Source organism: Saccostrea echinata, unplaced genomic scaffold (assembly GCF_033153115.1).
Source record: "Saccostrea echinata isolate AGI-Se365-2 ecotype Australia unplaced genomic scaffold, CSIRO_AGI_Sech_v1 ptg000054l, whole genome shotgun sequence".
NCBI classification, from domain to species: Eukaryota; Metazoa; Mollusca; class Bivalvia; order Ostreida; family Ostreidae; genus Saccostrea; species Saccostrea echinata.
In genome coordinates this window covers 57,915,701-57,937,471 of record NW_026889803.1, presented here as the reverse complement: position 1 = coordinate 57,937,471, position 21,771 = coordinate 57,915,701, and the positions used below count along the sequence as shown (strand labels likewise).

The following is a 21,771-nucleotide window of genomic DNA, read 5'->3' as shown; positions in this document are numbered from 1 at the left end:
TTTTGAGTTTCAATGGCGGTATTATCCGAAATTGGTGTCAAGTCGAAGAACGGCTGTGCGTGTGTCACTGTAGAGTTCGGCAGGGCTCTAGTTGATGATGATGTTTCAAAACGAGAATGGTTTTGTGTAGAAGCATTTGAGAATGGAACTAATGAGGATATATTGCCGGAGGAATTTGATAAAATGCTGCTTATTGCGTATTTCTGTGAATCGTTTATTGTGCGGTAGTTATTCAATGACTGAATGTTTTTGTGACCTGTTACGTACACTTGTAATGTGTCAGGGACATTCAAATCCGTCATCCTTTTGACGAGAGTTTTACGGACACTTGTGTTGGTGATTTTCTTATTGTCAGGTAGGCCAGCATTTTTTGACATTCTTTTCATAAGGTCATTGAGTTTGTTGACGCCCATAGGGCTACATATAAACCATCGATCCTGCATTCTAGGACGTTTTTTCGTTAGTAACAACTGACATGTAAAAGGGGTCCTCATGTTTTGAATATCCTTCGGGACGTTTATCTCTATACAAAATATAGGTTGATACGGGACATTTTTCAGAGTTGGCAGGGGTTGCATACATTCGAGGTGGGCACGCCCGGCTATCAGTGACATCCACGCCAGTTCTAGTCTTGGTGGCCCTTTCATGGTACTCTAAGTAGTCGAGTTGAAGTGCCTCATCCCTTTTTAGGACTACATCCCCCCACCTCATGTTACGGTGCTCAGTTCCCCCTCGCATACCAAAATACAATGTGTTGTTAAACCAAAGAGTGCTAATCAAAGAGGTTGGTGTAGCTTTTCCAAGTTGTTCAGTATTGTATAGAGTTTCAATTTCATCAGGTGTTAAAGAGTCGGACCTTTCGGGTTTATTTCCACGCCCTTGTGCTTTTAAATCCTTTTGTTTTCCCCTTAGGGCCTCTCTGCACTGCACAAATTCAAAGTTTGTTATTAATGAGAACTGGTAACGATGACGTTTTAAGTGTCTTTCAAAGCTCCCTATCATTCCCCTAAGACTTGAGGGCTCATATTCTTCCCCAGATTTCGTGCGGACATTCACAATAAAGTTCGACAAGAGAGGGTCCAACTCATTTGGGGATATATTGTAAATTTCTCTTGACTCCCCTTTAATTTCAAAATACTCACGTAAAATGTTCAAATGGCCCATTGTTTTTCGTAAAGTATTTGAGTTTTCATTTGCCTCAATAAAAGTAGATGTTTCCACATTTTTGAATCGCACACTTGTACTTGCACCCTCCATGATTTATTATTATTTATAATTGCAGACGATATTTGTTTACATGTAAAAAGCAGTACCGTTCACGGCGTAGTAATACGCAGTGTAAGACAGAAAAATCTCACACTGCTGTCTCACACTGGACAGATCTATCTAACACCGGTGATTATGCGAGAAAGTACAGTTCTCCACAATCTCTGTAATCTTCTAATTAAAACAGCTTCTCAATGATCGCAAAGAATGCTAAAAGAAAGCACAAAGATCGCTTAACAATCTTTTCGATCTCCCAATGATCTCTCAGATGTCTTTCAAAGAACGCAAAATATTTAAATATTTTGAACACATAAGGGTCTCTACATGGTCCCTTTCTGTCTTACAGTGATCTCTCGTGGTCTCACTATCAGCAATTTTTGTATATTTCTCAATGGGAAAATAACTGATTTATTATCAAATATACCTTGGAATTTATATGTTAAAGCACATGATGGAACAAGACGGTTCAGAAACTTCGGAATAATTTGAACAAGAAGTAATTGTAAATATAAAACAAATATTTTCTGAAGAAGTCGTTTGGACTTGCCATAATAACAGTCTTAAACTGGAGAGCAGATACTTCTATTTTCTGTACAGAAAGATGTTAGAAATTATCAATATTGTAATGTTGACAGCCTTTTTAAGATAGTTTATCAGATGAAGGGGACAGTCTTTACTAACACATACATTTTATCATTCATTCTACTGTTTTACTGACCTACTATTTCAGTAAACCTTTGACAGTATTGATTACACTTTTTGTTGTCGAATACATAAAATATACTTAGATTAGATTTTCTATGGGAACTTCTCTCAGTGTCATTAAATAACATACATCTCAATAGCTCGCTCATATTAGCTACAAATGTATACTGAGATCAGGCTCCGGGATCATGAAACTGTCTTAAATTTAAGTCAGACTTTTGACTTAAATTTAAGATTTAGACTTAGCTAAGATCGCTTACTTAAGTGGATCACAAAACGATCTTAGCAAAAACTTAGTTAAGATTTGTCTTAGTTAAAAAACCCTTTATTGTCATAGTAACTCATGTGGTGTTTAGAGCGTATACGGTAAATGTGGAACTCTCCAATGTTTTGTAGATACAATTTTCGTCTGCTTACATTAGTTACGCAATGGATGCAGAAACTCCCAAAAAACGAATAAGAAAAAGTAACTGGGACCCCAGGGACGAGATTACATTAGTGGAGGAGGTACAGAAGAGGGAGAAGGTACTCTTCGGAAAATTAGACGGGTCAGGGAGGACTTCTGTTGATAAGACAAAGGTCTGGAAAGAGGTCACTGACCTAGTCAATGCGTAAGTGTTGACATATCACATTTTTCCCAAATCATTATACATTGCCACAAAATAAAACTTTGATGAAAAGTAATTGAAAAGAAAACCAATGATGTCTTAAAAATCTACTAGACTGTGGTAGTTTCAACGGTGTTCATACTATCAGTAATGCAGCTATATATAGGCCAAGCTGTGATTATACGACAGCACCACTAAGCACTAACGAACTTGAAAATTCGGATTGCGCATTACAACAGCTGATTTTAAGCAGATAACTCATGCATATACAAGATAAATCAGTCTCAAGATTTTAAAATACTGTATGCAATTTAGTAGAAAAGCAAAATACACAAAAGGGGAAACCCAAAAGCTATAAATAGATATTGCAAAGTATCTACATGAGTACATGTATGTATTCTTTATTATGGAAAATAAAATATTAAAAATTAACCACAATGTAAGAAACATTAAATTTTTATATATATAGTTTGTTAAATAGATTCATTTTGGAACACTTCTAGTATACCGGTCCCTATAAATATGGCGCTAAAATAGGTGCCGCCGAAGGCGGTGTACAATATAATACGATCGCGTGAGTGATCGACAAAATCGATAAAAAAGGCCACAAATCGCAAAATTGAGCCAAAAATCGTGTTCCTTGTGAAAAATTGGAATTAAAAAACTGGTTTTTAAACACAGTTTTTTTAAATGAGAATTAAAAGGTTTCGTAAAATAACGTACTTGTTTAGTAGATTAAACTCCATTTTGCGTTGTTTAGGAATGTGGTCACATGATCAGTTTTTGACGTAATCTCATAAATATTCATGACGTGCGTCACTTGTGTTTTGACGTAATGAAGACTGATGAAGAAGTAGCTGATAGGACTCAAAGTGAAATGCTACTAAAATTGCGAGATTTTTGCGAGAAATGCAGGGATTTAACAAGTGATAACTAATTACTAGTAATTGGTTGATTGAATTGTGCATCACCATTGATTTGAAAGAAAAAATATTCTGAATATGGACATTAGGAGGTTAGGATATCGAGCTTAAGTAAACGCTAAGTCGCTTTTACCAAATACTTGCCAAAACTTAGCGCACAATATCGGGTATGTTTCAACATAAGACCAAGGCTAATTCATGCAAGTTTCGCAAAACTTTCCTGTTCTTCCGGTTCTTTGTAAGCAAAAATCGCACGAATAAGCCCAAAGTGATATAGATGCAAGCATGGGTGAATATAAAACAGTTACAATATCCGAGCTATTTATACTCTAACCCTAATCCGTAGATCGCATACAATGCCATATTTAATTAACGGTTTGTTTAAGTTTTGTATGTTTCATGCTTTACTTCTATAAGATGGTATATCGGCACGGTTCGACATTCGGCTGATTCATGCAAGTTTTGGGTCACAAAAGGCACTTGGTAGTGCCTTTTGTAAGCAAATACTACATGAATTAGCCCAAAGTCAGGAAGATTTAAGAGTGGATTTATAAAACAGTTCCAATCTTAAAACAATATACCCTAACCCTAATCACTCAATCGAATGCGTTTTGTTAAAGCGAGGGGAAAATGGCGGTTTGTTTACATTCTGCATAGCAACGGCAAGGGAAATAACTGCTCATGCGCAATCGCGTGATTCTGGGGACCGGCATACTAGAAACTTCCCTTCATTTTTTTCGTAGTGGAAGTACATTTAGTTCGCGCAGAGATGTGAATGAAATAAAGAAGAAATACCAGAACATCAAACAAAAGATATGATGCTCTTCTGATAATCTATAAATACATAAAAAAATATTAGATGTACTTTAAGATATTTAGGTTTATAAGTAATAATTAAAATATTGATTATATAACAGTGCATGCCCAAGCCCAAGGGATTTTAAGATTAAACAAATTTTCTTATCCACACCAAAAAAAAAAAAAAAAGAATATATAATTTAAAAAAAAAATAAATAATTAAACAAAAAAAGAAAATAAAAGCATGGGAATTTTTCAATATTTCTTTTAATTTAATGTCTGATTAGGAAATTCTAATTGTGTAAAATGTTAACAGAATCTTAAAAATGTTTCCCAGAAACTTTAAATTAACAAAACTTCATATATTTCTAAAACATTACAAAAAAAATTTATTGAACTGAAAGTTGTACATTTTCCCATTTTTCATCAAAGTATGTGTCTTGGTCAAACATAATGTTGTTTATCTAAATAGATATCACTTCTTTAGTGATAGAGGCAACCTATTTAAGCAAATTAAGATACATGTATTTGAATTTTGGAAGGAAAAATTTTGTTTGTGTTATTTATCTTCAAAGCTGTATTGATAAATGATGTCAATACTATAAATTTTAAAAATGGGATCAACATTTATTTTCACTACAAAATGTCTTGAATTTAAAACTTTGAAAATTGTTGTCATGTGCAAAATCCCCCATGGGAATTTTCAAAAGTTGGCATGTATGGATTGTCACCATTTAATTTAATATCTCTATTGTAGCAAAAGAAAAGAGAAGTGCGATTTTGAACCCTAAGACTGGGGGAGGGAAAAAACCATCATCCCCGAATGTTAGTGAACAGTTGTTGTTGGACAACTTGGAAGGCAGACCAAGTCTATGTGGCCTTCCTACTGGAATAGACACTGCAGCTGGTAATGAATAATAATAATAAATGAATAAGCTTTTAATGCACAATAACATAAATGATTAATTTCATTTAGTGTATGGTGAACTATTAAAGTATTAAAAAAAAGATGAATTTTACAGGGATAATTTTTGTTGATAGAGTCATCAATAAATAAAAAATATGAATTAAAAAAATCAGATCAATCAATTATCAAAAAGCTGAGATATGAATTTGAATGTATATTCAAAAAATTATGTAAAAATATTTATGCCCCACTGCAGGGGCATTATGACACAACAAGTTAAATTAAAAAAAAAATCATTCTTGCAGAATCAGTTGTGGATTTCTTGGATGACAACCATGCCTTGCATGAATTTGATTTGACTAGTGAGACCACTCAGCTTGAGCATTTGTTACCACAAACACAGCCTATGCCCTCCACATCTACCACTTCATCAACAGAGCTTCATTTGAAAGTTACACCAGAAATGCTTCTTCAAGAAGAACTAATCAACATCAAAGAAAGAAGAAAGCTTATAAAAGAACAACAACAGCTAATGTTAAAAATTAAACAGAAAGATCCCTTTTTCAATTTCGAACACCTTATGAATGAAATGTAAATTTTTTTGAATACGTAGTAATAAAAACACTGGTTTTTGCATGTGCGATGTGCCTGACATCACAACAGATGTATCAACATCCATGTATTACAAAGCTGCAATACATGCCTTTAGCTATTTGTATTACTGTAATGGGAGCAGTAATGCATGGGTGTTGATACATTTGTTGTGACGTATAACATCGTAGTTAATTCTTATGAGTTTTTCTGATCACAATTTGTCTGGCGTCAGTCTGTCTATATCTGTCTGTAAACTTTTAACTTTTATTTTGCCTTCTTCTTTCCTGTCCTCTGGCTGATAATTAAGTGTCTCTGTGGTCAAATTAAATTTATTAAGTATGTAAAATGAATTCTTTACACATTGATAACATCCATCCAATTATTCTCATACTGTATGTGTATTTCCAAACATTATGAGATCATTATGATATTTTGTATCTACGTACATGCTATAATTGGTTTCTCGTAAGTATGTGCATTTGCTATAATAATTCACTGAAAGTTTTATTCTTCTTTGTAGAATTTAGGATCTATGACTTTGCATTATTAAATTTGTTTAACACATTAATAGCAATTAATATATTGATAAATTTTTTGACGAGTGGCATTGTATTACTGTACTACTGTTATAACAACTGCAGTATAATCACTAGTACTGGTAAAAAAGGGTTTTCTTGTGGATATGTATAAGAGAGTATCTTCTGCATCAATAATGATCATGTCATTATTCTAGTTGTAGTTTTTGTTACAAAATTTATCAATACCTCATGTATTTTAACTCTACACTGCTTGCACGCTGTATCAATTTCATAATTCAGTGTGATTGTAAGAATAAAAGTATACCATAGAATCAGAACTCACTAGTATGCAGTTTATAGAGGTTCCTAATTTATGAATGTTAGTGGCTGTATACTTGCATACATTTAAACTTTTCATGGCATTTTTCAAATATTTATACCTTACCACCTGCAGTAAAAATTTCTCAAAAGTTAACAGTAGAGAACTACATGTATCTTTAGTTCTTTACCATGAAATATATGGAGATAACGAACAGTATTCAAGCTCAAAAGTTCATTATACAATACAAAATAGGAGCAGAGCAAACACGGACCTCCAAACATCAGAGGTGGGATCAGGTGCCATGGAGGAGTGAGCATCCCCTGCCGACCGGTCACACCCGCCGTGTGCTCCTTGTCATGATCGGGAAATAACGGAAAAATCCGTCGACAATTCAGTGTGTAAATAATGGCCTAACAATTAGTATGAAAAACGTCAGTCAGCATTTGACTCAATGATAAATTGTATTTGCTGACAAGGTCATTGTATCGACCATAGAATTTACGAAATGATGACTTTAAACGAGACAGCTGATATTCTTGTTTCATCAACTTATTTGTCAATAATTTACCTCGCTTTAGAAATTGTACATACGTAGAGCATGCTCTTGCGTATCGAATCAACTGAGAGATATATACCCCGTATGCAGGTGATGAAGGTATATTGCTGCATAAGTAAGGGAAGTTGACGATTGAAAAGTTAAAGTCATCACGTTTATCATAAAGCTTGGTTGTTAGATTACCATTAACATCTTTTTCAAGTAAAATATCCAAATATGAAACAAATGTGTCAGACTCTGTTGTATCTTTTATCTCAAGTTCACAAGGATATATCGTATCGACATAAGAATAAAAATAGCCATTGTTAATTGACAATACGTCGTCGATATATCTAAATGTCGAGTTGAAGGCCACAGCAAGTGTTTTCTTCTTTTCACGTACAAGATTTTGGACAAATTCTGCTTCATATGAATACAAAAAAGGTCTGCTAATAACGGGGCGCAATTGGTACCCATAGGAATTCCAATAGATTGTTGGAAGACCTGGTCTCCAAAAACCACACAGATATTGTCAATCAGAGACTCAAGCATCTTTTTAATGTCAACTTCAGAGTACTTGTGTGTACAATCAGAATGTTTTTTAACAAAATAATTTTGCAAATGACCAATGACAAGGTAAGTATATTTACGAGTTCCATTTTTATTGAAAAAGCAGATGTCAATGATATCAAAAAGCCTGGACTTTAATTTATCGTGGGGAATGGTTGTGTATAAAGTTGAAAAGTCGTAAGTTTTTAAGCTGTTGATTTTGGTAAAATCTTGTGATTTCAAATTTTCGTGTTCCTTGGAATTTTTAAGTATCCACATCTGATTTACACCACTTCTCGAATATATTGTTGCACAGTACTCTTGAAGTTTCTCCTTCACCACTGTAAATTTCTTAGTGAGGCGTAAAGATAGAGGCTTGGTTGAACATTTACTGGAACCCGCTATGTATCTTTGTTTGAAAGGATTTTTATGAAGTTTCGGAATCCAATATAAATATGGTAATTCGAATTCATTGTGGTTGTTTGGAATATTAAAAATATTCAAAACTGACATATGATTTTGAAGAATTTCTTCCTTAGAAAGGGAACTATAAGTTGGATTACCACTTGTAGAATTAAATCCAAGTTCCTCTAAAATACATTTAATATAATGAGCCTTACAAACAAAGACAATGTTGTTACCTGCTTTGTCAGCAGGGACCAGTACGTACTGATCGTGTAATCTATCTAATTCTTTTTTCACTTCTGGATTATTGAATACAAAAGGATAGATGGTTTTCATATTGCCTCTCAATCTTTTAATGCGCGATTTTAACATACATCTGATACATTTAATCCATTCTGACAAAGTGTCAAGGTCTTCTTTTTCATGTCTGGCCTTCATCTTTATTATATGCATTTCTTCTCTCTCTGATGTTGCAATACTATAAATACTATATTTGTACTTTTTTCGGATTTACAGACAAATTGTATACATACTAAATCCATCATTTACTGCTTTGAAATATTGGTAATTCTTGTTGTTTATTCAGTCCACTCCTTTTGTTCAAATTACATTTTAGTATCTATGATATATGTTTTTTGTTTTTCTTAACAATTTTCTTTAAAATTTGCTTCTATCAAATGGAAAGAAAAAGTGAGTCTTATACAATAAGCCATGTAATATCATTATTCAGCTTTTGATTCAAGTATCAAAGTTTAAAAAAAGCAATAAGACATATTCAGTGTTTTCTAAAATCCTTCATTGAGCATTGATATGACTGACAATCACCTAACATGATACATGTATAATAAAATTCACAATTTTCCAGTTTTTTTTTTAATTTTACAGATGTTGTACATGTTTATAAATACAGTATAATTAATTCCCGTCATTTTCTGTTCTTTGAAATTGTTAAATCTTTAGTGGTATATTTTCTAAAAGTTGTTATTTTAACAAAAAATATACAAGTTATTGTCACTGAGTACAATTCCATATACTGTACATATGTCAGAAACAAATGGGAATATTGAATAAGCTTTAATTTGCTATTAATTGTTATCATTTATCTTGTAATTTTTTTATTTGAACATCTTTCATATAATTATTATTGTTTTGTTTGGATGACAATTTAACTTTTAAAAATGCCCATACACATTGATAGTCAAAACAATATGACAATGGTGATGCTTTAGGTTAGGTAAAAAGCATATGGTGCTTATTAATACATTGCAAAAAATCCCATTTTAAAGTCAAGAGTTGTGTCCCTTTACGCAGTCATGCATAAGCATGCATGTGCCAAATAAAATTGCACTGAATTTAATTAGAATATTTCTCTTATTGAAAATAAAAATAATTAAAGTACATTTAATGCATTTGAAATATAAAATAAAGTACAATGCATTGGTGCATGTTAATTGTAAATTGAACTTCATCATGCATCCATTTAGAAACTGTTTAACTAAATTGTTATGAAATAGACACGACAATGAAGGATAAACTTTACAAACTAATATGCTGTATATACACGAATAATCAAATTGATTTGGGCCAATTTTTTTTTTCATAATTCAGTTCAACATGCAAGATTATTTATTAATTAACTTCATGAAAATCAATTTTTTTTCACATTATTAAGTTACGCATTTTTTCCCTCATGTGTCATTTGTTGGTAGTTGATATTTTACTGCATTGTTAATGTTGAAGGAAAGTTAAGCAATCATATTATTATCATTGCTTTCATTGCAATAAATTTGTTTTATTTTCATTATAAGTATCCTGTGTCTCATAGAATGACTCACAGAGTGGCACCAAAAAAAAAAAAAAAAAAAAAAAAAAAAAAAAAAAAAAAACTACACTGCAAGACAATCCATATTGACACTTGCTGCTTTCAAGAAATATGAGATGAGATATAGAGAGGGAATAATTTTTATGCCCTAAGATGAATATTCATTATAACAAGACCTTTCTTTCATGTATGACCTCATGACCTTGACCTTTAAGTGTGACCTATCTTTAATAAAAATAACCCACCTCGGCTATAACTTCTGAAGGCTGGTGATAGCTAGCTAGGGCTTTCATGATTCACACATGAATTATTTTTACAAGACCTTTCTTTGGGTACCGGCACTTTTGAATTCATGTCCTTGACCTTTGAGTTTGACTTACTTTAACCTCAGCCTTAAGCTGCTTAAAGGGGACTCCAGTTTTCATAAATCTTATATAATAGGAACCACAAATAAAGGGAAATTTCCTTATTATAACTACATGTAAATAACGGAATATAACAAGTTCATATACTGGTAGAACTATTAAGGTAAATATATTTCATATACTGGTAGTTGTAATAATTGCTAAAACGAACACAGAATGTTACTATTAATAATAATGATTTATCACACTGACAGATACATACTGAATTGTAATGGTATGTTTGTAACCTTACAACAATACCAATGATGTACTAGGGACAGAGAGTGAAACAACAGTACACTGTTAATATTAAATTAACATTAAGTAAACTGCAAGCAGTATAAATTTATAAATGACTTCTGCTTTGTGATTATGATTGTATATTATGTAAGAACTGAACAAGTTAAAAATTATTATTTTTTCCTAGTTTCTCATGAACTAAGAAGAGAATGGCCTGAGATATTAATTAGTAATCAAAACATTGTCCGGCAATGAGTTCTCTGTATCCAAAACCATTGTTGTTACCGTGATTGATCTCATCCACATCTGGGCCAGCTATGATTAGGTCACGTGGGTCAAGGGACACAATATCTTGCCTCAGGATCCCTATGTTATGCAGGACAACACAGGTTATTACATACTGACAGGCTCTTTCTGGGCTTGTTCTAAGGCCAATGGAAAGGCAAGGGAATCTTCTCTTTAGTGTGCCGTATGTCTGCTCGATAAGGACTCGTGTTCTACACAGTGCACTGTTGTATCGCTCTCTGTACCTGACATCATTGGTATTGTTGTAAGGCGTCATTAGATATGTCCGACAAGGGTACCCGGAGTCCCCCAAAAGTATACCATTATGCTGACCTGAAAAATCATGAAATTAATATATTAAAAAACAACAACTCAGAATTACTAAAAGGTCTGGAAAGCAAAATGACAAAGACTTCAGTATGATTCAGCAGATGTTGAAAATATTTTAACTACATGTACATATACTAAAACTCAAATTGTGTTTATTGTCTGGCCCCTATGGGCCATATGACTTTATCATTTGAAAAAAATACCTTAAATCTACTTTATGTTAGTACATATAATTACTGATAAACAATACAGTTTTTTTCCTGTTCCTTATTTAGTTTTGTTTTATTTACCATATTTTTCTTATACTTATTACATATATATCTTCAGGGAGATATAGGAATATCACAGTTAAGTAATAATATTCCATCAAAATTCAGTTAAAATTAAGTGCATGTGATATTATTTACCATTCTCAAACTGCTGACAGAGAACACTTTCTCGGAAAACCCTTGAATCATGGCAAGATCCTGGCCACTTGGCAACACAGTTGGTCACTATAAAATTAGCATCACAGGTCATCTAAAATATGCTCAAATTAAACATTAATTTATTCTTTGTAAATTTAATTTTCATAATACATGCATGTTATTTATCTTTAAAGTCAATGATTGTGATGGATTCACATATAAGCGGATTTATTGCCTACTTTATTTCTAAATTTAAATCATTGAAAGCTTATTTAGCTCTTTTAATGTTTTTTTTTTTAATTTAAAATCATTTTGAATCAAAAAACAATTACCATGACATTTAAAGAATGATATCCTTTTCTATTCACATAATCAGGCTCATTTTCAGTAGGAGTTTGGATGCGGATAAAAGTACCATCAACACATTCCAAGACACCAGGGAACCCTACAATAAATAGATTTCATAGATTAATATTTTCATCAGGCCAATAGCAGCAAATATCATAAGTTTTCAATTTGTTTGTGTGAGTAAATATATATACCTTTTGATGATATCTGATTCCCTTTTTATTTTTAAAATCATACAAAGGTTATAGCTATGAACATATCAAAATAGGATTAATTCTTTACTGAACATGATAATAAAGTTATAAAGAGTAGAATAGTAAAGATTTCAATATACAATATGACTGATTTTGGAGTTACCCCCCACCCATCCTCCTTTTCTGCCACATATTGTATATATACATGTAATTTAGTAACACTACACACTCACTAAAACACACACATATATAATGATTACAATTGATAATGTTCGAGGGATCCTTATTTTTTTCTTAGATGTAAGAAATACATAAATGCATAAATGCATTTAAAACAGTGACTTGAGATTGGGGTCGAAAAGGTAGAACCGAAATGCTTATAGAACGAAACGTGTTTACTGATTCAAGGGGGCGCTGTTGTTTGTTTTCAATGCGAAGGTGTAAGTGAAAAGCCATGGATTCTCACCTGCTATAGCATGAAACATTCTCTTTACGTTGGTGGCATCCTGTCCAGAAGGAAAGCGAATAAAACGGCCAGCAACATTCGCTATTGCAGATACCACCCTGCGGATGCATCGTCCTATCGTGGCTTTGGAGATGTGGATGGCACCCCCCACAAGTTGATGGAAGGCCCCCGTAGCCACAAACCGGAGGAAAACCAGCAGCTGAATCATCGCTGGAAGGGCCAACGATCTCTTGGTAGGATGGGTTATTCTGTCCTGAATGGTGTCGTAAATAAACATTATCGTAGGGCGGCGAAAACGATATCTCTCGAACAACTCGTCATCTGTTCGGAGGTCCAGTGGATTCAACCGATCCCTGAAAAGCGTGAGGCGAGGGTGACGCCGTCTTCGCCGGACAGTATCAACATTTCCCCCTTGAACACGTCTCAAGAAACCAACAACAGCGGCCATTTTGAAAGAACTTAAAATCAATCTTAAAACTTAAGTCTGCCCATGAGCAGTCTTGAAATTTAAGACAAAATGCCAATCTTAACTCTAAGTCATTTTTTGTGATCCACTTTAAGAACAATCTTAAATTTTAAGTGCAAATTTTTTGGAGTTAAGTCTGACTTAAGACTTAAGACAGTTTCATGATCCCGGAGCCAGATTTTTTCCTAGAACGAACTCGAATGAAATAGGTCTGATCAAGCGTAACAAAAATCTAGCTTACAAATGATAATATACCATAACCTGTTAATACAATGCAAACGTAATAGAACACACCCTTGAAAATGGAATAACCTGACATCACTTGGAAATGAATTGTCCCAAAGGTATATAAGTTAGTGCAGCTGGCAGCTGAGGCAGAATTGCTGTGATGTCTGCAGAGTGCGTTTAAAAGACGAAAGGTATACGTATAGTTGAAGAAGCAGGGCTAGGATACGAATTTGAATTAGCTCACCAGCGATAGTGGTATTTCAGATAAACACGTTACATAAGTTAACGGCGCTGTTTTGCTGTTGCCAATCGTTGTTCGGCTATAATGAAGACTGTGTTATATCTACTTTAGAAATAGCTAAGTCCATAACAGCCCTGACTGGTCGATCTAAAAGTTAGATTTTACACCATATGCAGAAACTTGAGTAAATAAAAAATGTTTCTTTGCCTCAAGAAATAGATTCATAACTTACATTGTCATTTTATGTGCAACGAAGGAAGAAAAAGTTTCATATTAGTATGAACGCGTAGTTTGGGTCTAAAAAGATGTGTTGTTGGTCGGGCAGAGGGAATGTTGGCACGGAAATGAGTGGCGCTATGGGCCGGAAGTAGTAAAGCCGTATTCCTAGGGCTCTTCCCGAAAACACATATTATAAAAGTCCAAAGTAACGAGGAACTGGTTTCCGAATTTATTAACAAGTCCCAACGATTGAAATGATTCACATGGAACAACAATGAACAGTAACCAGTTGGTTATGGCCATAGCCTCCAAACTGTTAAAACATGATGGGGAACTAGTCGGACGTGGCCGGTAGTACACCCGGCCTCCGAACTGACAAGTAAAATTTGACAATGGTATTTAAGAGGAATTGAACAATGAGTTAAAAATGACAGGTGTTGACTATGAGTAAAAGTGATACAGGTAACAATAAATGAAATGATTTGAAATGATTTGATGGCATGGACCAAAAAAAAAACACCGAAAGTTAAATAATTACATAATGTTTGTATAAGGGATTAAAAGGTCCTTGGGCATTAACACTCTGCCCCTTTGTCAGCCGACAAGTGTCACTCAGTAATTATATGAACACTTAATACTTAACATGAGAAAGATTTGTAAAATGCAAATTTTAAAAGCAAAAAATTTCATAATATGAATTATCACACTAAAACAAAAATTAAATATAACATTTAGAGTCCAAAATGAATTATGAATAGAACAGTCAATTTCACACGGTGATAGTTTCCCACCGCTGATATTAGTTTCACATGGAAAATTTCACATCATTATGGGATTATCCTGCTATGCTCTTTCACGCAAATTTCAATTAAGTAAGATAATTATTTGTATTTTCTCTGATCTCCATGTTCTATAATTGGTGAAATCGTTCTAATCGGTACATGAAAATAAATATGTTTCAAGTATATGTCATTAAAAAAAAAGAAGAACGCCGATAATAATGTCAGTCTAAAATCCAACCAAACACAGTATCCATTAAAAGAACAAATCCCTCGGCAAAGACTGTTGGGAGAACCACACAGAAATACTCCAGCACACGTAAGACATACATAGCAGTATATAATGTCGTAGTTATTCCACCGAAAAATCGAATAATGCTGAGTAGACACTCCATCAAACACTGACCACACGACATGTCACATTTGCAACAATTGTCAAAACATTTGCAACAATTGTCGCAACTTTTGCAGCAATTTTCACAACGTTTGAAGCAATCTCCACAAGATCCACATTTCGGACCCTCACAACACGTGTAGCAGCAGGCACACGGACAGCAATTCCACCAAAAGAAGCCGCTGTTATAAGTTAAGTAGCTGCATGTCATGTAGTGACATCCTTCGTACCTAAATGGAAACATTTGATTTTGATTTAATTTTGAAAATGAACTGATTATTTTTTATGAAAAACAATCTTAGTAGATTTCGCCTAAAATTCATAATTAAGTTTAATAAAATCCGTTTCCAAAAATTTAGGGATGTAAAGCGCGATCCGTCTGAGGCGAAATTGAGATTTGAACCAAAGTTAGTTTGCCGTTTTATATTTACACCACACAGAATTTTCTCCTTAACGTCTTATGAAATTCTCTTGATGTTATCTGAAGCAATAGGTACAATATATTTCTAAACTATGTAGATCTAAGGAATCCGGATAGGACCGTGTAGTTCACTATCGCATCATCGCACCATCGAAGTTTGGATCGATAATGCGATGACGATGAAGCGATAGCGCGATGACGATGATGCAATGTTCACTATTGTTCCATCGTGCTATCGCACCACCATCGCATCATCGTCATCGCACCATTTCTTCATCGTTATTGCCCAATCGCATTATCGCGCCATCGACCCTTTAATCGATGCTAAATAGTACGATAGTGAACTACATGGCCGGATTCCACATAGACCCAGTTTTTAAAGCTAACTGTAACTATTTAAGGCTTAAACCTATTGCATGACTCGTAAGGAACAATAATACAGTATTTTACACTTTCATCTAGTCATCGTTGCAAGCCAGTGGTTTTGTGTCCATTCTATGGACCGGATAAATCTTAGGACAGGTCTTCCTATAAACAATGATGTTGTCTACTATTAATCTGTAAGTTACCACTTAAACTCTCAGGGTTTCAAATAAAAGGGGAAAAGATCAAATAAAAGGGGAAAAGATTATTCAAGGATGATTCCTTTATTAAGTAAATTTGAGGAAGTATTTTTTTTTATTACGGATGCATTGTCCTTATCCAGGAAAAAATGTATTCAATGTATTCTAGTTTTTTAATCAAACGAAAATAAACGATTATTTATATAATGCATTTAATCAAAATTTCGTCCCTACTTTACTGTCTTTTTGAGCCAATCGTAAGTCCATAGCTTGTTTTATTAATCAGTGATCTGTTTCGAATAGACCACCAAATTAAAACACAATTCTTCAGTCGCTTATTATTGTTAACTTGAAATATATATCACCTAATATAAATTCACAAAGATTGATGAGTCGATATAAACTTGTACTCACCCTCTACAAAGAATGACACATGGAAAACAACCTTCCACGCAGGACCAAAACATTCTAGTGCAAAGTGTGCCACACAGTCTGCAGCAACCACAACAACAACTACAGCAACAGCAGTCGCTGTGTTTTTTGTGTTTTACTTGACGCTTAACAACTCCTCCACTTCCATCGCAACATTTGCTACTGGTTATATAGCGCCAAACACTGGCTAGTTCAGAGCTAAGACCGTTCAGAAAGCGTTTGATTTTCTTTCCATTCCACTCGATTTCACAATTAAAACAAATGATGTTATCGTACTTAAGGAGTAGGTAGTTTTGTGGAATCTCCACAAACAGTGTTGTGAAGAAGACCTCAACTTTGCCATCAATTTTGTCTGGTATTTGCTCTGTTGGGTCACGTTTATGGTTCAAAACTATCTGATAAATTATCTTGGCTAGTTGGAGGGCGGAGAGAACGGAGCCAGCAATGGAAAAATACATGAACTTTTTAGTTAATTCATCTTTTACAGAATCGTCAGTGCAGTATGATGCGTTTTTTGGTAATGGGTCACTGGTACTCGTTGCTTCTGATGAAGCACTTCCGTGAATGATATCGGAAAGTTTGTCCGTGATATCTGTGATTGGATCCTCAATGTCAGCATACTGGAGCCAGTCCAAAATGACGTTCCCAATTATCAAAAGCGCTGACAAAACACGAGTGAATGTATACCAGCAGACGTTTCTTGGTGTTTTTATCTCCTCTTGGTCCAAAGCACGCCCCCTCTCACTGGAATCTTGATCCTCATCATGAGAATATCCCCTATTCATCACACCCATTTCTATATCTCCTCCACTTTGACGATCCATTTTTGTAAACTTTATAAGACCTTTGTATATTGCAGGTACTGCACTTGTATTTGTTACGATGTTTTTGTACACGATCTAGCAGTGTAAGTCAAATTCTTAGTAATGATCTGAACATCCTAGATAATGTTATCTTTTAGTTGAGGAGTTGAGGAGTTACATTGCGTAAAATAAAGATTGTTTATCTCTTATACTTGACATAATTGCAGTGTAATCCCAGTGTAACCCCCCCCCCCGCAAAAATATATTTCCCCCAATATACAAATCTTGAAACAAATATGAAATTGAATAAGGATGGAAAACTTTGTTTCTAGACGGAAGTTGTTCTTCATATTTATGACCGGGGTTTATTAAATAGAATTGAAGTAAAGCTAACTTGCAATATTTGTTTTAACCTTCTTTTAGATCCAAATACCGATTAATTTTAAAACCAGTTGGCAATACAGAACTTAAAATGCCTACATAAAAGTACTTTAAAAGTCAACTCGTTTCTAAATTAGGGTATATCCGTTATAATCTTAAAGTTATGACAAGTTAGAAAAGACAGAAAACAAAATGTAAAAGATGTGCGTGGTTATTCTTTTATTTCTTTGGCTATTTTGCTAGAGAAAAGTAACACAGTAAATAATCAAACTTTTAGTTGGACATTCTATTTTTCCTTAATTATTATTAAATCTCTATTGATTAATTGATTGTATGTTGTTTTACGTCCCATTCGAGAATATTTCACTCATATAGAGACGTCGACTTACACAGGTGAAGGGCTTCAAATTTAGATCTTGACTCTGCACTCAGGTCCAATGAGCAGAGTCTCGGATTTTAAGGTCTCATATGAAAGAACCGCAACTTACACTTCAAACTGCCGATCGCTAGGCGAAGGAACAGTTGCTACTAATTTTGTATCGGCTTTGGTCAGTCGCAGCCGGGGTTTAAACCCAGAACCTTCCGATCACTGAGCGAACGCTCTACCGACTGAACTACAGTGACGGTTTTAAATCTGCTAGTAAACTTTATACAAACAATGTTATCTTTTATATACTATCTTTTTACTTACCCTTTTCTCGAAAGGCATTTCAACCACGTAAAATGCAAAAGAAATATTCTTCTATGCAATGTTGGCAAAATTTTGGCGAAATATTTGCAAATTTTTGTCCAATTGAATGGAGTGTCATCACGAGAACAGCAACAACAAGAAGAGTCTTCCGGTTTTTTACTAGTACTAGGGAGATGCTGGTTATGTATCTCCAAAGAACACTTATAACAGAAGGCAGACCATTGTAAATTTTTTTTCTTGATGTCATATTCAATATTACAATTACAGATACATAAATTCTCGTGCCTTAGAAGTATGGAGTTTTTGAGGTAAGGGTGCAACGATAAACCGTTTGACGGTATATCGCGGTATATTTTTCCACGGTTCAATTCACGATACGCTAAACTGATATCGCGGTTCGGTTCAATCGGTCCAGAATAATCCGTTTTATTTCCTTCTTTATTATTTCAAAATGGCTTCCGCGCAAAACGTGAGGTAGCCGATAATGCATTTACAGCAGTTAAACTCATCTCCAGCACAGACCTCAGATTTAACACGGAGAGGGACTTAATGTGATTATAAGTTATAGATGTGAAGACAAATGATAAACCCTTTATATCTAAACGTATTCTTTGGTAATACACGATATTCCATCACGTGTGTATTTCGATGAAAATTCGCTGTCTTGTTGACTAAAACGTATTAACACGAGAAGTATGACAACTGCTTTTCTACGTAAATAAAAGGAATAAAAGAATGAATGTCTTCCTTTTTCATTCCAATTTAAAAGGAAGATTATTAGGAAAGGTCCACGTAGTTCCCTGTAAATGTTCATCATATGCATTGGTTTAGAATGTTGACACAACTCAAAGATCTATCTAACAATCCAATTCAAGATAACAAAATTTTATTTTAATCATAATTTTAAAATATGAACAATTTGTATAACCCTGTCAAGTTTAAAAAAAATATGACGACAAACTTGAAAGACTTTTTAACCGTTATGTATCGTGATACGTATCGTATCGTGAACTGAATACCGTGATACGTATCGTATCGTGAGGTTAGTGTATCGTTGCACCCCTATTTTGAGGTTTTTTCAATTAGAACTGTGACAAAAAAATTATACTTTTCCATCAAGACTATGTTTTAATTGTCATCTTATTTGTCCTTGAATATTTTACTTTTTATTCACTGGGCGCTGGAACCTTTCTCCGTATGTCGACATTGTGGTTCTCATCACTCAAAAACCCTTTATTGAATTCACCCATGTGCGGAAAACGATCAGTTCTTCTTCGAGACATTTCTACTTTAAAGATATTTTAGAGAATCAAAAACTGCTTATTTTTGTCGACCTTTCTTATTGATATCCCACTGATTGGTCGAAAAAGGACAAGAGAACGTTATTTTTTCTTGACATATTTAGTGCAACATTATCTGTCGTACTGCACACGTACTTTTTCCACAAGAAAAAAAAAATCATTTCTTTCTCTTAATTAAAATTTCAGCAGGAATACTTCTTTGTAGCTTCATCATTTTATGATTATACTTTGCCTTTATATATTGATGCTGTCGATCACCAAATTTTTGCGACACCTGATTTTCGCGAGAAACTAATTTGTATTTATATGTGGGATGGAAATTTCACGAATTTTAGATATTGCTGTATACAATCTTTCATTATAAAATAGCGCTAGAATGAAATTCGCTAGGAGGCAGTCTTGCGTATTTAAGTCAAGATAAAGTTCTCGCAAATAAAAAAGTTCGTCTTCACTTTAGGATGATAGTTTGTCTTGAAATGCTGATACTTCTTCATTGAATGATGATGTTTTGACACAATATGCTGAAACTTCTTTAAAATATCATTAGACTGATAAAACGTACTTACAGTTCTTTATTTTGTTCTTATTTTGTTTATCTTGTTCTTATACTTTTCCTTTATCTATTACTTTGTCATTTTACGCTGACACATCTTCAATACACTATGATACTTTGACATTACCTGATGAATCGTCTTTATTTTTGCAGATACTTGACATAGTAAGCGGATACTTCATTATTTGGAGAGATTTGTCTTTTTTCACCGATACTTCTTTATTTTTGCTAATACCTTGACATTATACATGTGTATGCAGAAACCTATTCATTAGACGCATGATGACACTTTGACAGCATATGCTGTTACTTTGACATTTTATGATGATATTTCATATTGTGATTTTTTCCCTTGTTTCAGGTCCTAAATTATTTTGGTCAATACAATGACCTTGTCAGCAAATACAACCTACCATTAAGTCAAATGCTGACTGACGTTTTACACACAAATTGGTAGGCCATTATTTACACACTGATTGTCTACAGTTTTTTACCGATTTTCCCGATCATGACAAGGAGCACACGGCGGGTGTGACCGGTCGGCTGGGGATGCTCACTCCTCCATGGCACCTCATCCCACCTCTGATGTTTTTAGAGATCAATGTTTGCTCTGCTCCCGATTTCGATTATTTATATGGACTTTGGACCTGAATACTGTTTGTTATCTCCATATTTCATCTTTCATTCCATTTTAAATTTCATTTCATATATTTCACATATTTCATTTTATTCATTTTACAGAAGAATCCAATTTCAATGGAATTCCTTATTCATTCTTTCCAAGTGTTATCAGCGACATTAAATTATACATATCCCTGTGTTCTCGACTTCCTAAAGTTGTCATCATATGCCATTCTGCTACACTTTGTTGTCTAGTTTGCTAATCGTAGTGTTGATTTTATTTAAACAAACTTTTGGCTTTTAGGACAATACTTAAATAGTTACCTGGCCCTTGATTTTTTAGATTAAAATTGCATCTCTTGTATCACAAACAAGCAATATCAGAAAGCATTATTTTATTTTAGCTCATGTACCACACTGTATCTTGAAATGACAGTTCTCTGCTTTAGATGGTAGGTAGTTGGGTTAATCTTTTTTCCATGAAGTTTGAGACTAAAACGTCTAATGACACTTTTCTAAATCTGTTTACGAAACTTTTCAAAACATGCAAGTAATTTGAAAGTGATCTTTATTTTTTCAACCCGATATAAAATAGATTTCATTCTCTGTCCATCTTTGACCAGCAAGTTTGTAACACATACATCAACCGGTACTCCTCAATTTCTGTCAACAACTTTGGCGCACACTGACCATTATATATAAAATACAAACAGAAAATAGATTCGAAAGATCTTTTTTATCGACTGGCAACCTTGTTAAATTGAATATAGAAGAGGCAATTGGCGGGTATTTTCACTTTGTTGTGACGTCACGACAATCGAGCCCAATGCCAATATAAGCCAGCGCAAATCGACCGACTAGTATACACTTTTTTCAATGAGTGGCACTGTAGCTCTCTGGTTGATTTTTTATATTGAATTCGTCGTATTTTCCCATTCTGTGTACTCTCTCGAATGAGATATAGTCGTAGATTTTCAGCTTATCCAACAGTGCCTCAAAGTTTTCGTTTCTTTTTTCAGGGATACCACAAAAAATAAATTGTCTCTCATTTA

The 21,771-nt window shown here is 34.0% G+C and overlaps 3 protein-coding genes across 3 annotated transcripts; 1 reads left to right on the top strand and 2 right to left on the bottom strand.

The window, feature by feature from the left end:
- Positions 1–2,399: 2,399 nt before the first annotated feature.
- On the top strand, positions 2,400–5,802 carry LOC133172054 (uncharacterized). The gene is made up of 4 exons (XM_061306860.1): positions 2,400–2,582; positions 4,246–4,314; positions 5,056–5,207; positions 5,513–5,802. The coding sequence occupies exons 1-4, from the start codon at positions 2,401–2,403 to the stop codon at positions 5,800–5,802; spliced, it is 693 nt and encodes a 230-aa protein (XP_061162844.1). The 5' UTR covers position 2,400.
- Positions 5,803–10,822: 5,020 nt separating this feature from the next.
- LOC133206066 (putative nuclease HARBI1) lies at positions 10,823–13,074 on the bottom strand. Its single transcript, XM_061341993.1, has 4 exons — positions 12,627–13,074; positions 11,951–12,063; positions 11,619–11,730; positions 10,823–11,214 (listed from the first exon to the last, which is right to left on the bottom strand). The coding sequence occupies exons 1-4, from the start codon at positions 13,072–13,074 to the stop codon at positions 10,823–10,825; spliced, it is 1,065 nt and encodes a 354-aa protein (XP_061197977.1).
- A 1,708-nt stretch (positions 13,075–14,782) lies between these two features.
- On the bottom strand, positions 14,783–17,190 carry LOC133171721 (uncharacterized). Its single transcript, XM_061306508.1, has 2 exons — positions 16,352–17,190; positions 14,783–15,183 (listed from the first exon to the last, which is right to left on the bottom strand). Exons 1-2 carry the CDS (start codon positions 17,161–17,163, stop codon positions 14,784–14,786), a joined length of 1,212 nt encoding a protein of 403 aa, XP_061162492.1. The 5' UTR covers positions 17,164–17,190; the 3' UTR covers position 14,783.
- Between the last annotated feature and the right edge of the window lie 4,581 nt (positions 17,191–21,771).

Bases quoted from the DNA above. Each gene is read 5' to 3' on its own strand.
- LOC133172054 (XM_061306860.1), top strand. From the start codon at position 2,401: ATGGATGCAGAAACTCCCAAAAAACGAATAAGAAAAAGTAACTGGGAC. The intron at 2,583-4,245 runs GTAAGTGTTGAC...TTTTTTTCGTAG, and splicing joins GTCACTGACCTAGTCAATGC to TGGAAGTACATTTAGTTCGC. The intron at 4,315-5,055 runs GATATGATGCTC...TATCTCTATTGT, and splicing joins TACCAGAACATCAAACAAAA to AGCAAAAGAAAAGAGAAGTG.
- LOC133206066 (XM_061341993.1), bottom strand. From the start codon at position 13,074: ATGGCCGCTGTTGTTGGTTTCTTGAGACGTGTTCAAGGGGGAAATGTT. The intron at 11,731-11,950 runs GTAATTGTTTTT...AGCATATTTTAG, and splicing joins ATCATTCTTTAAATGTCATG to ATGACCTGTGATGCTAATTT. The intron at 11,215-11,618 runs GTAAATAATATC...ATGATTTTTCAG, and splicing joins CTGTCAGCAGTTTGAGAATG to GTCAGCATAATGGTATACTT.
- LOC133171721 (XM_061306508.1), bottom strand. From the start codon at position 17,163: ATGGGTGTGATGAATAGGGGATATTCTCATGATGAGGATCAAGATTCC. The intron at 15,184-16,351 runs GTGAGTACAAGT...GTTTCCATTTAG, and splicing joins TGTGTCATTCTTTGTAGAGG to GTACGAAGGATGTCACTACA.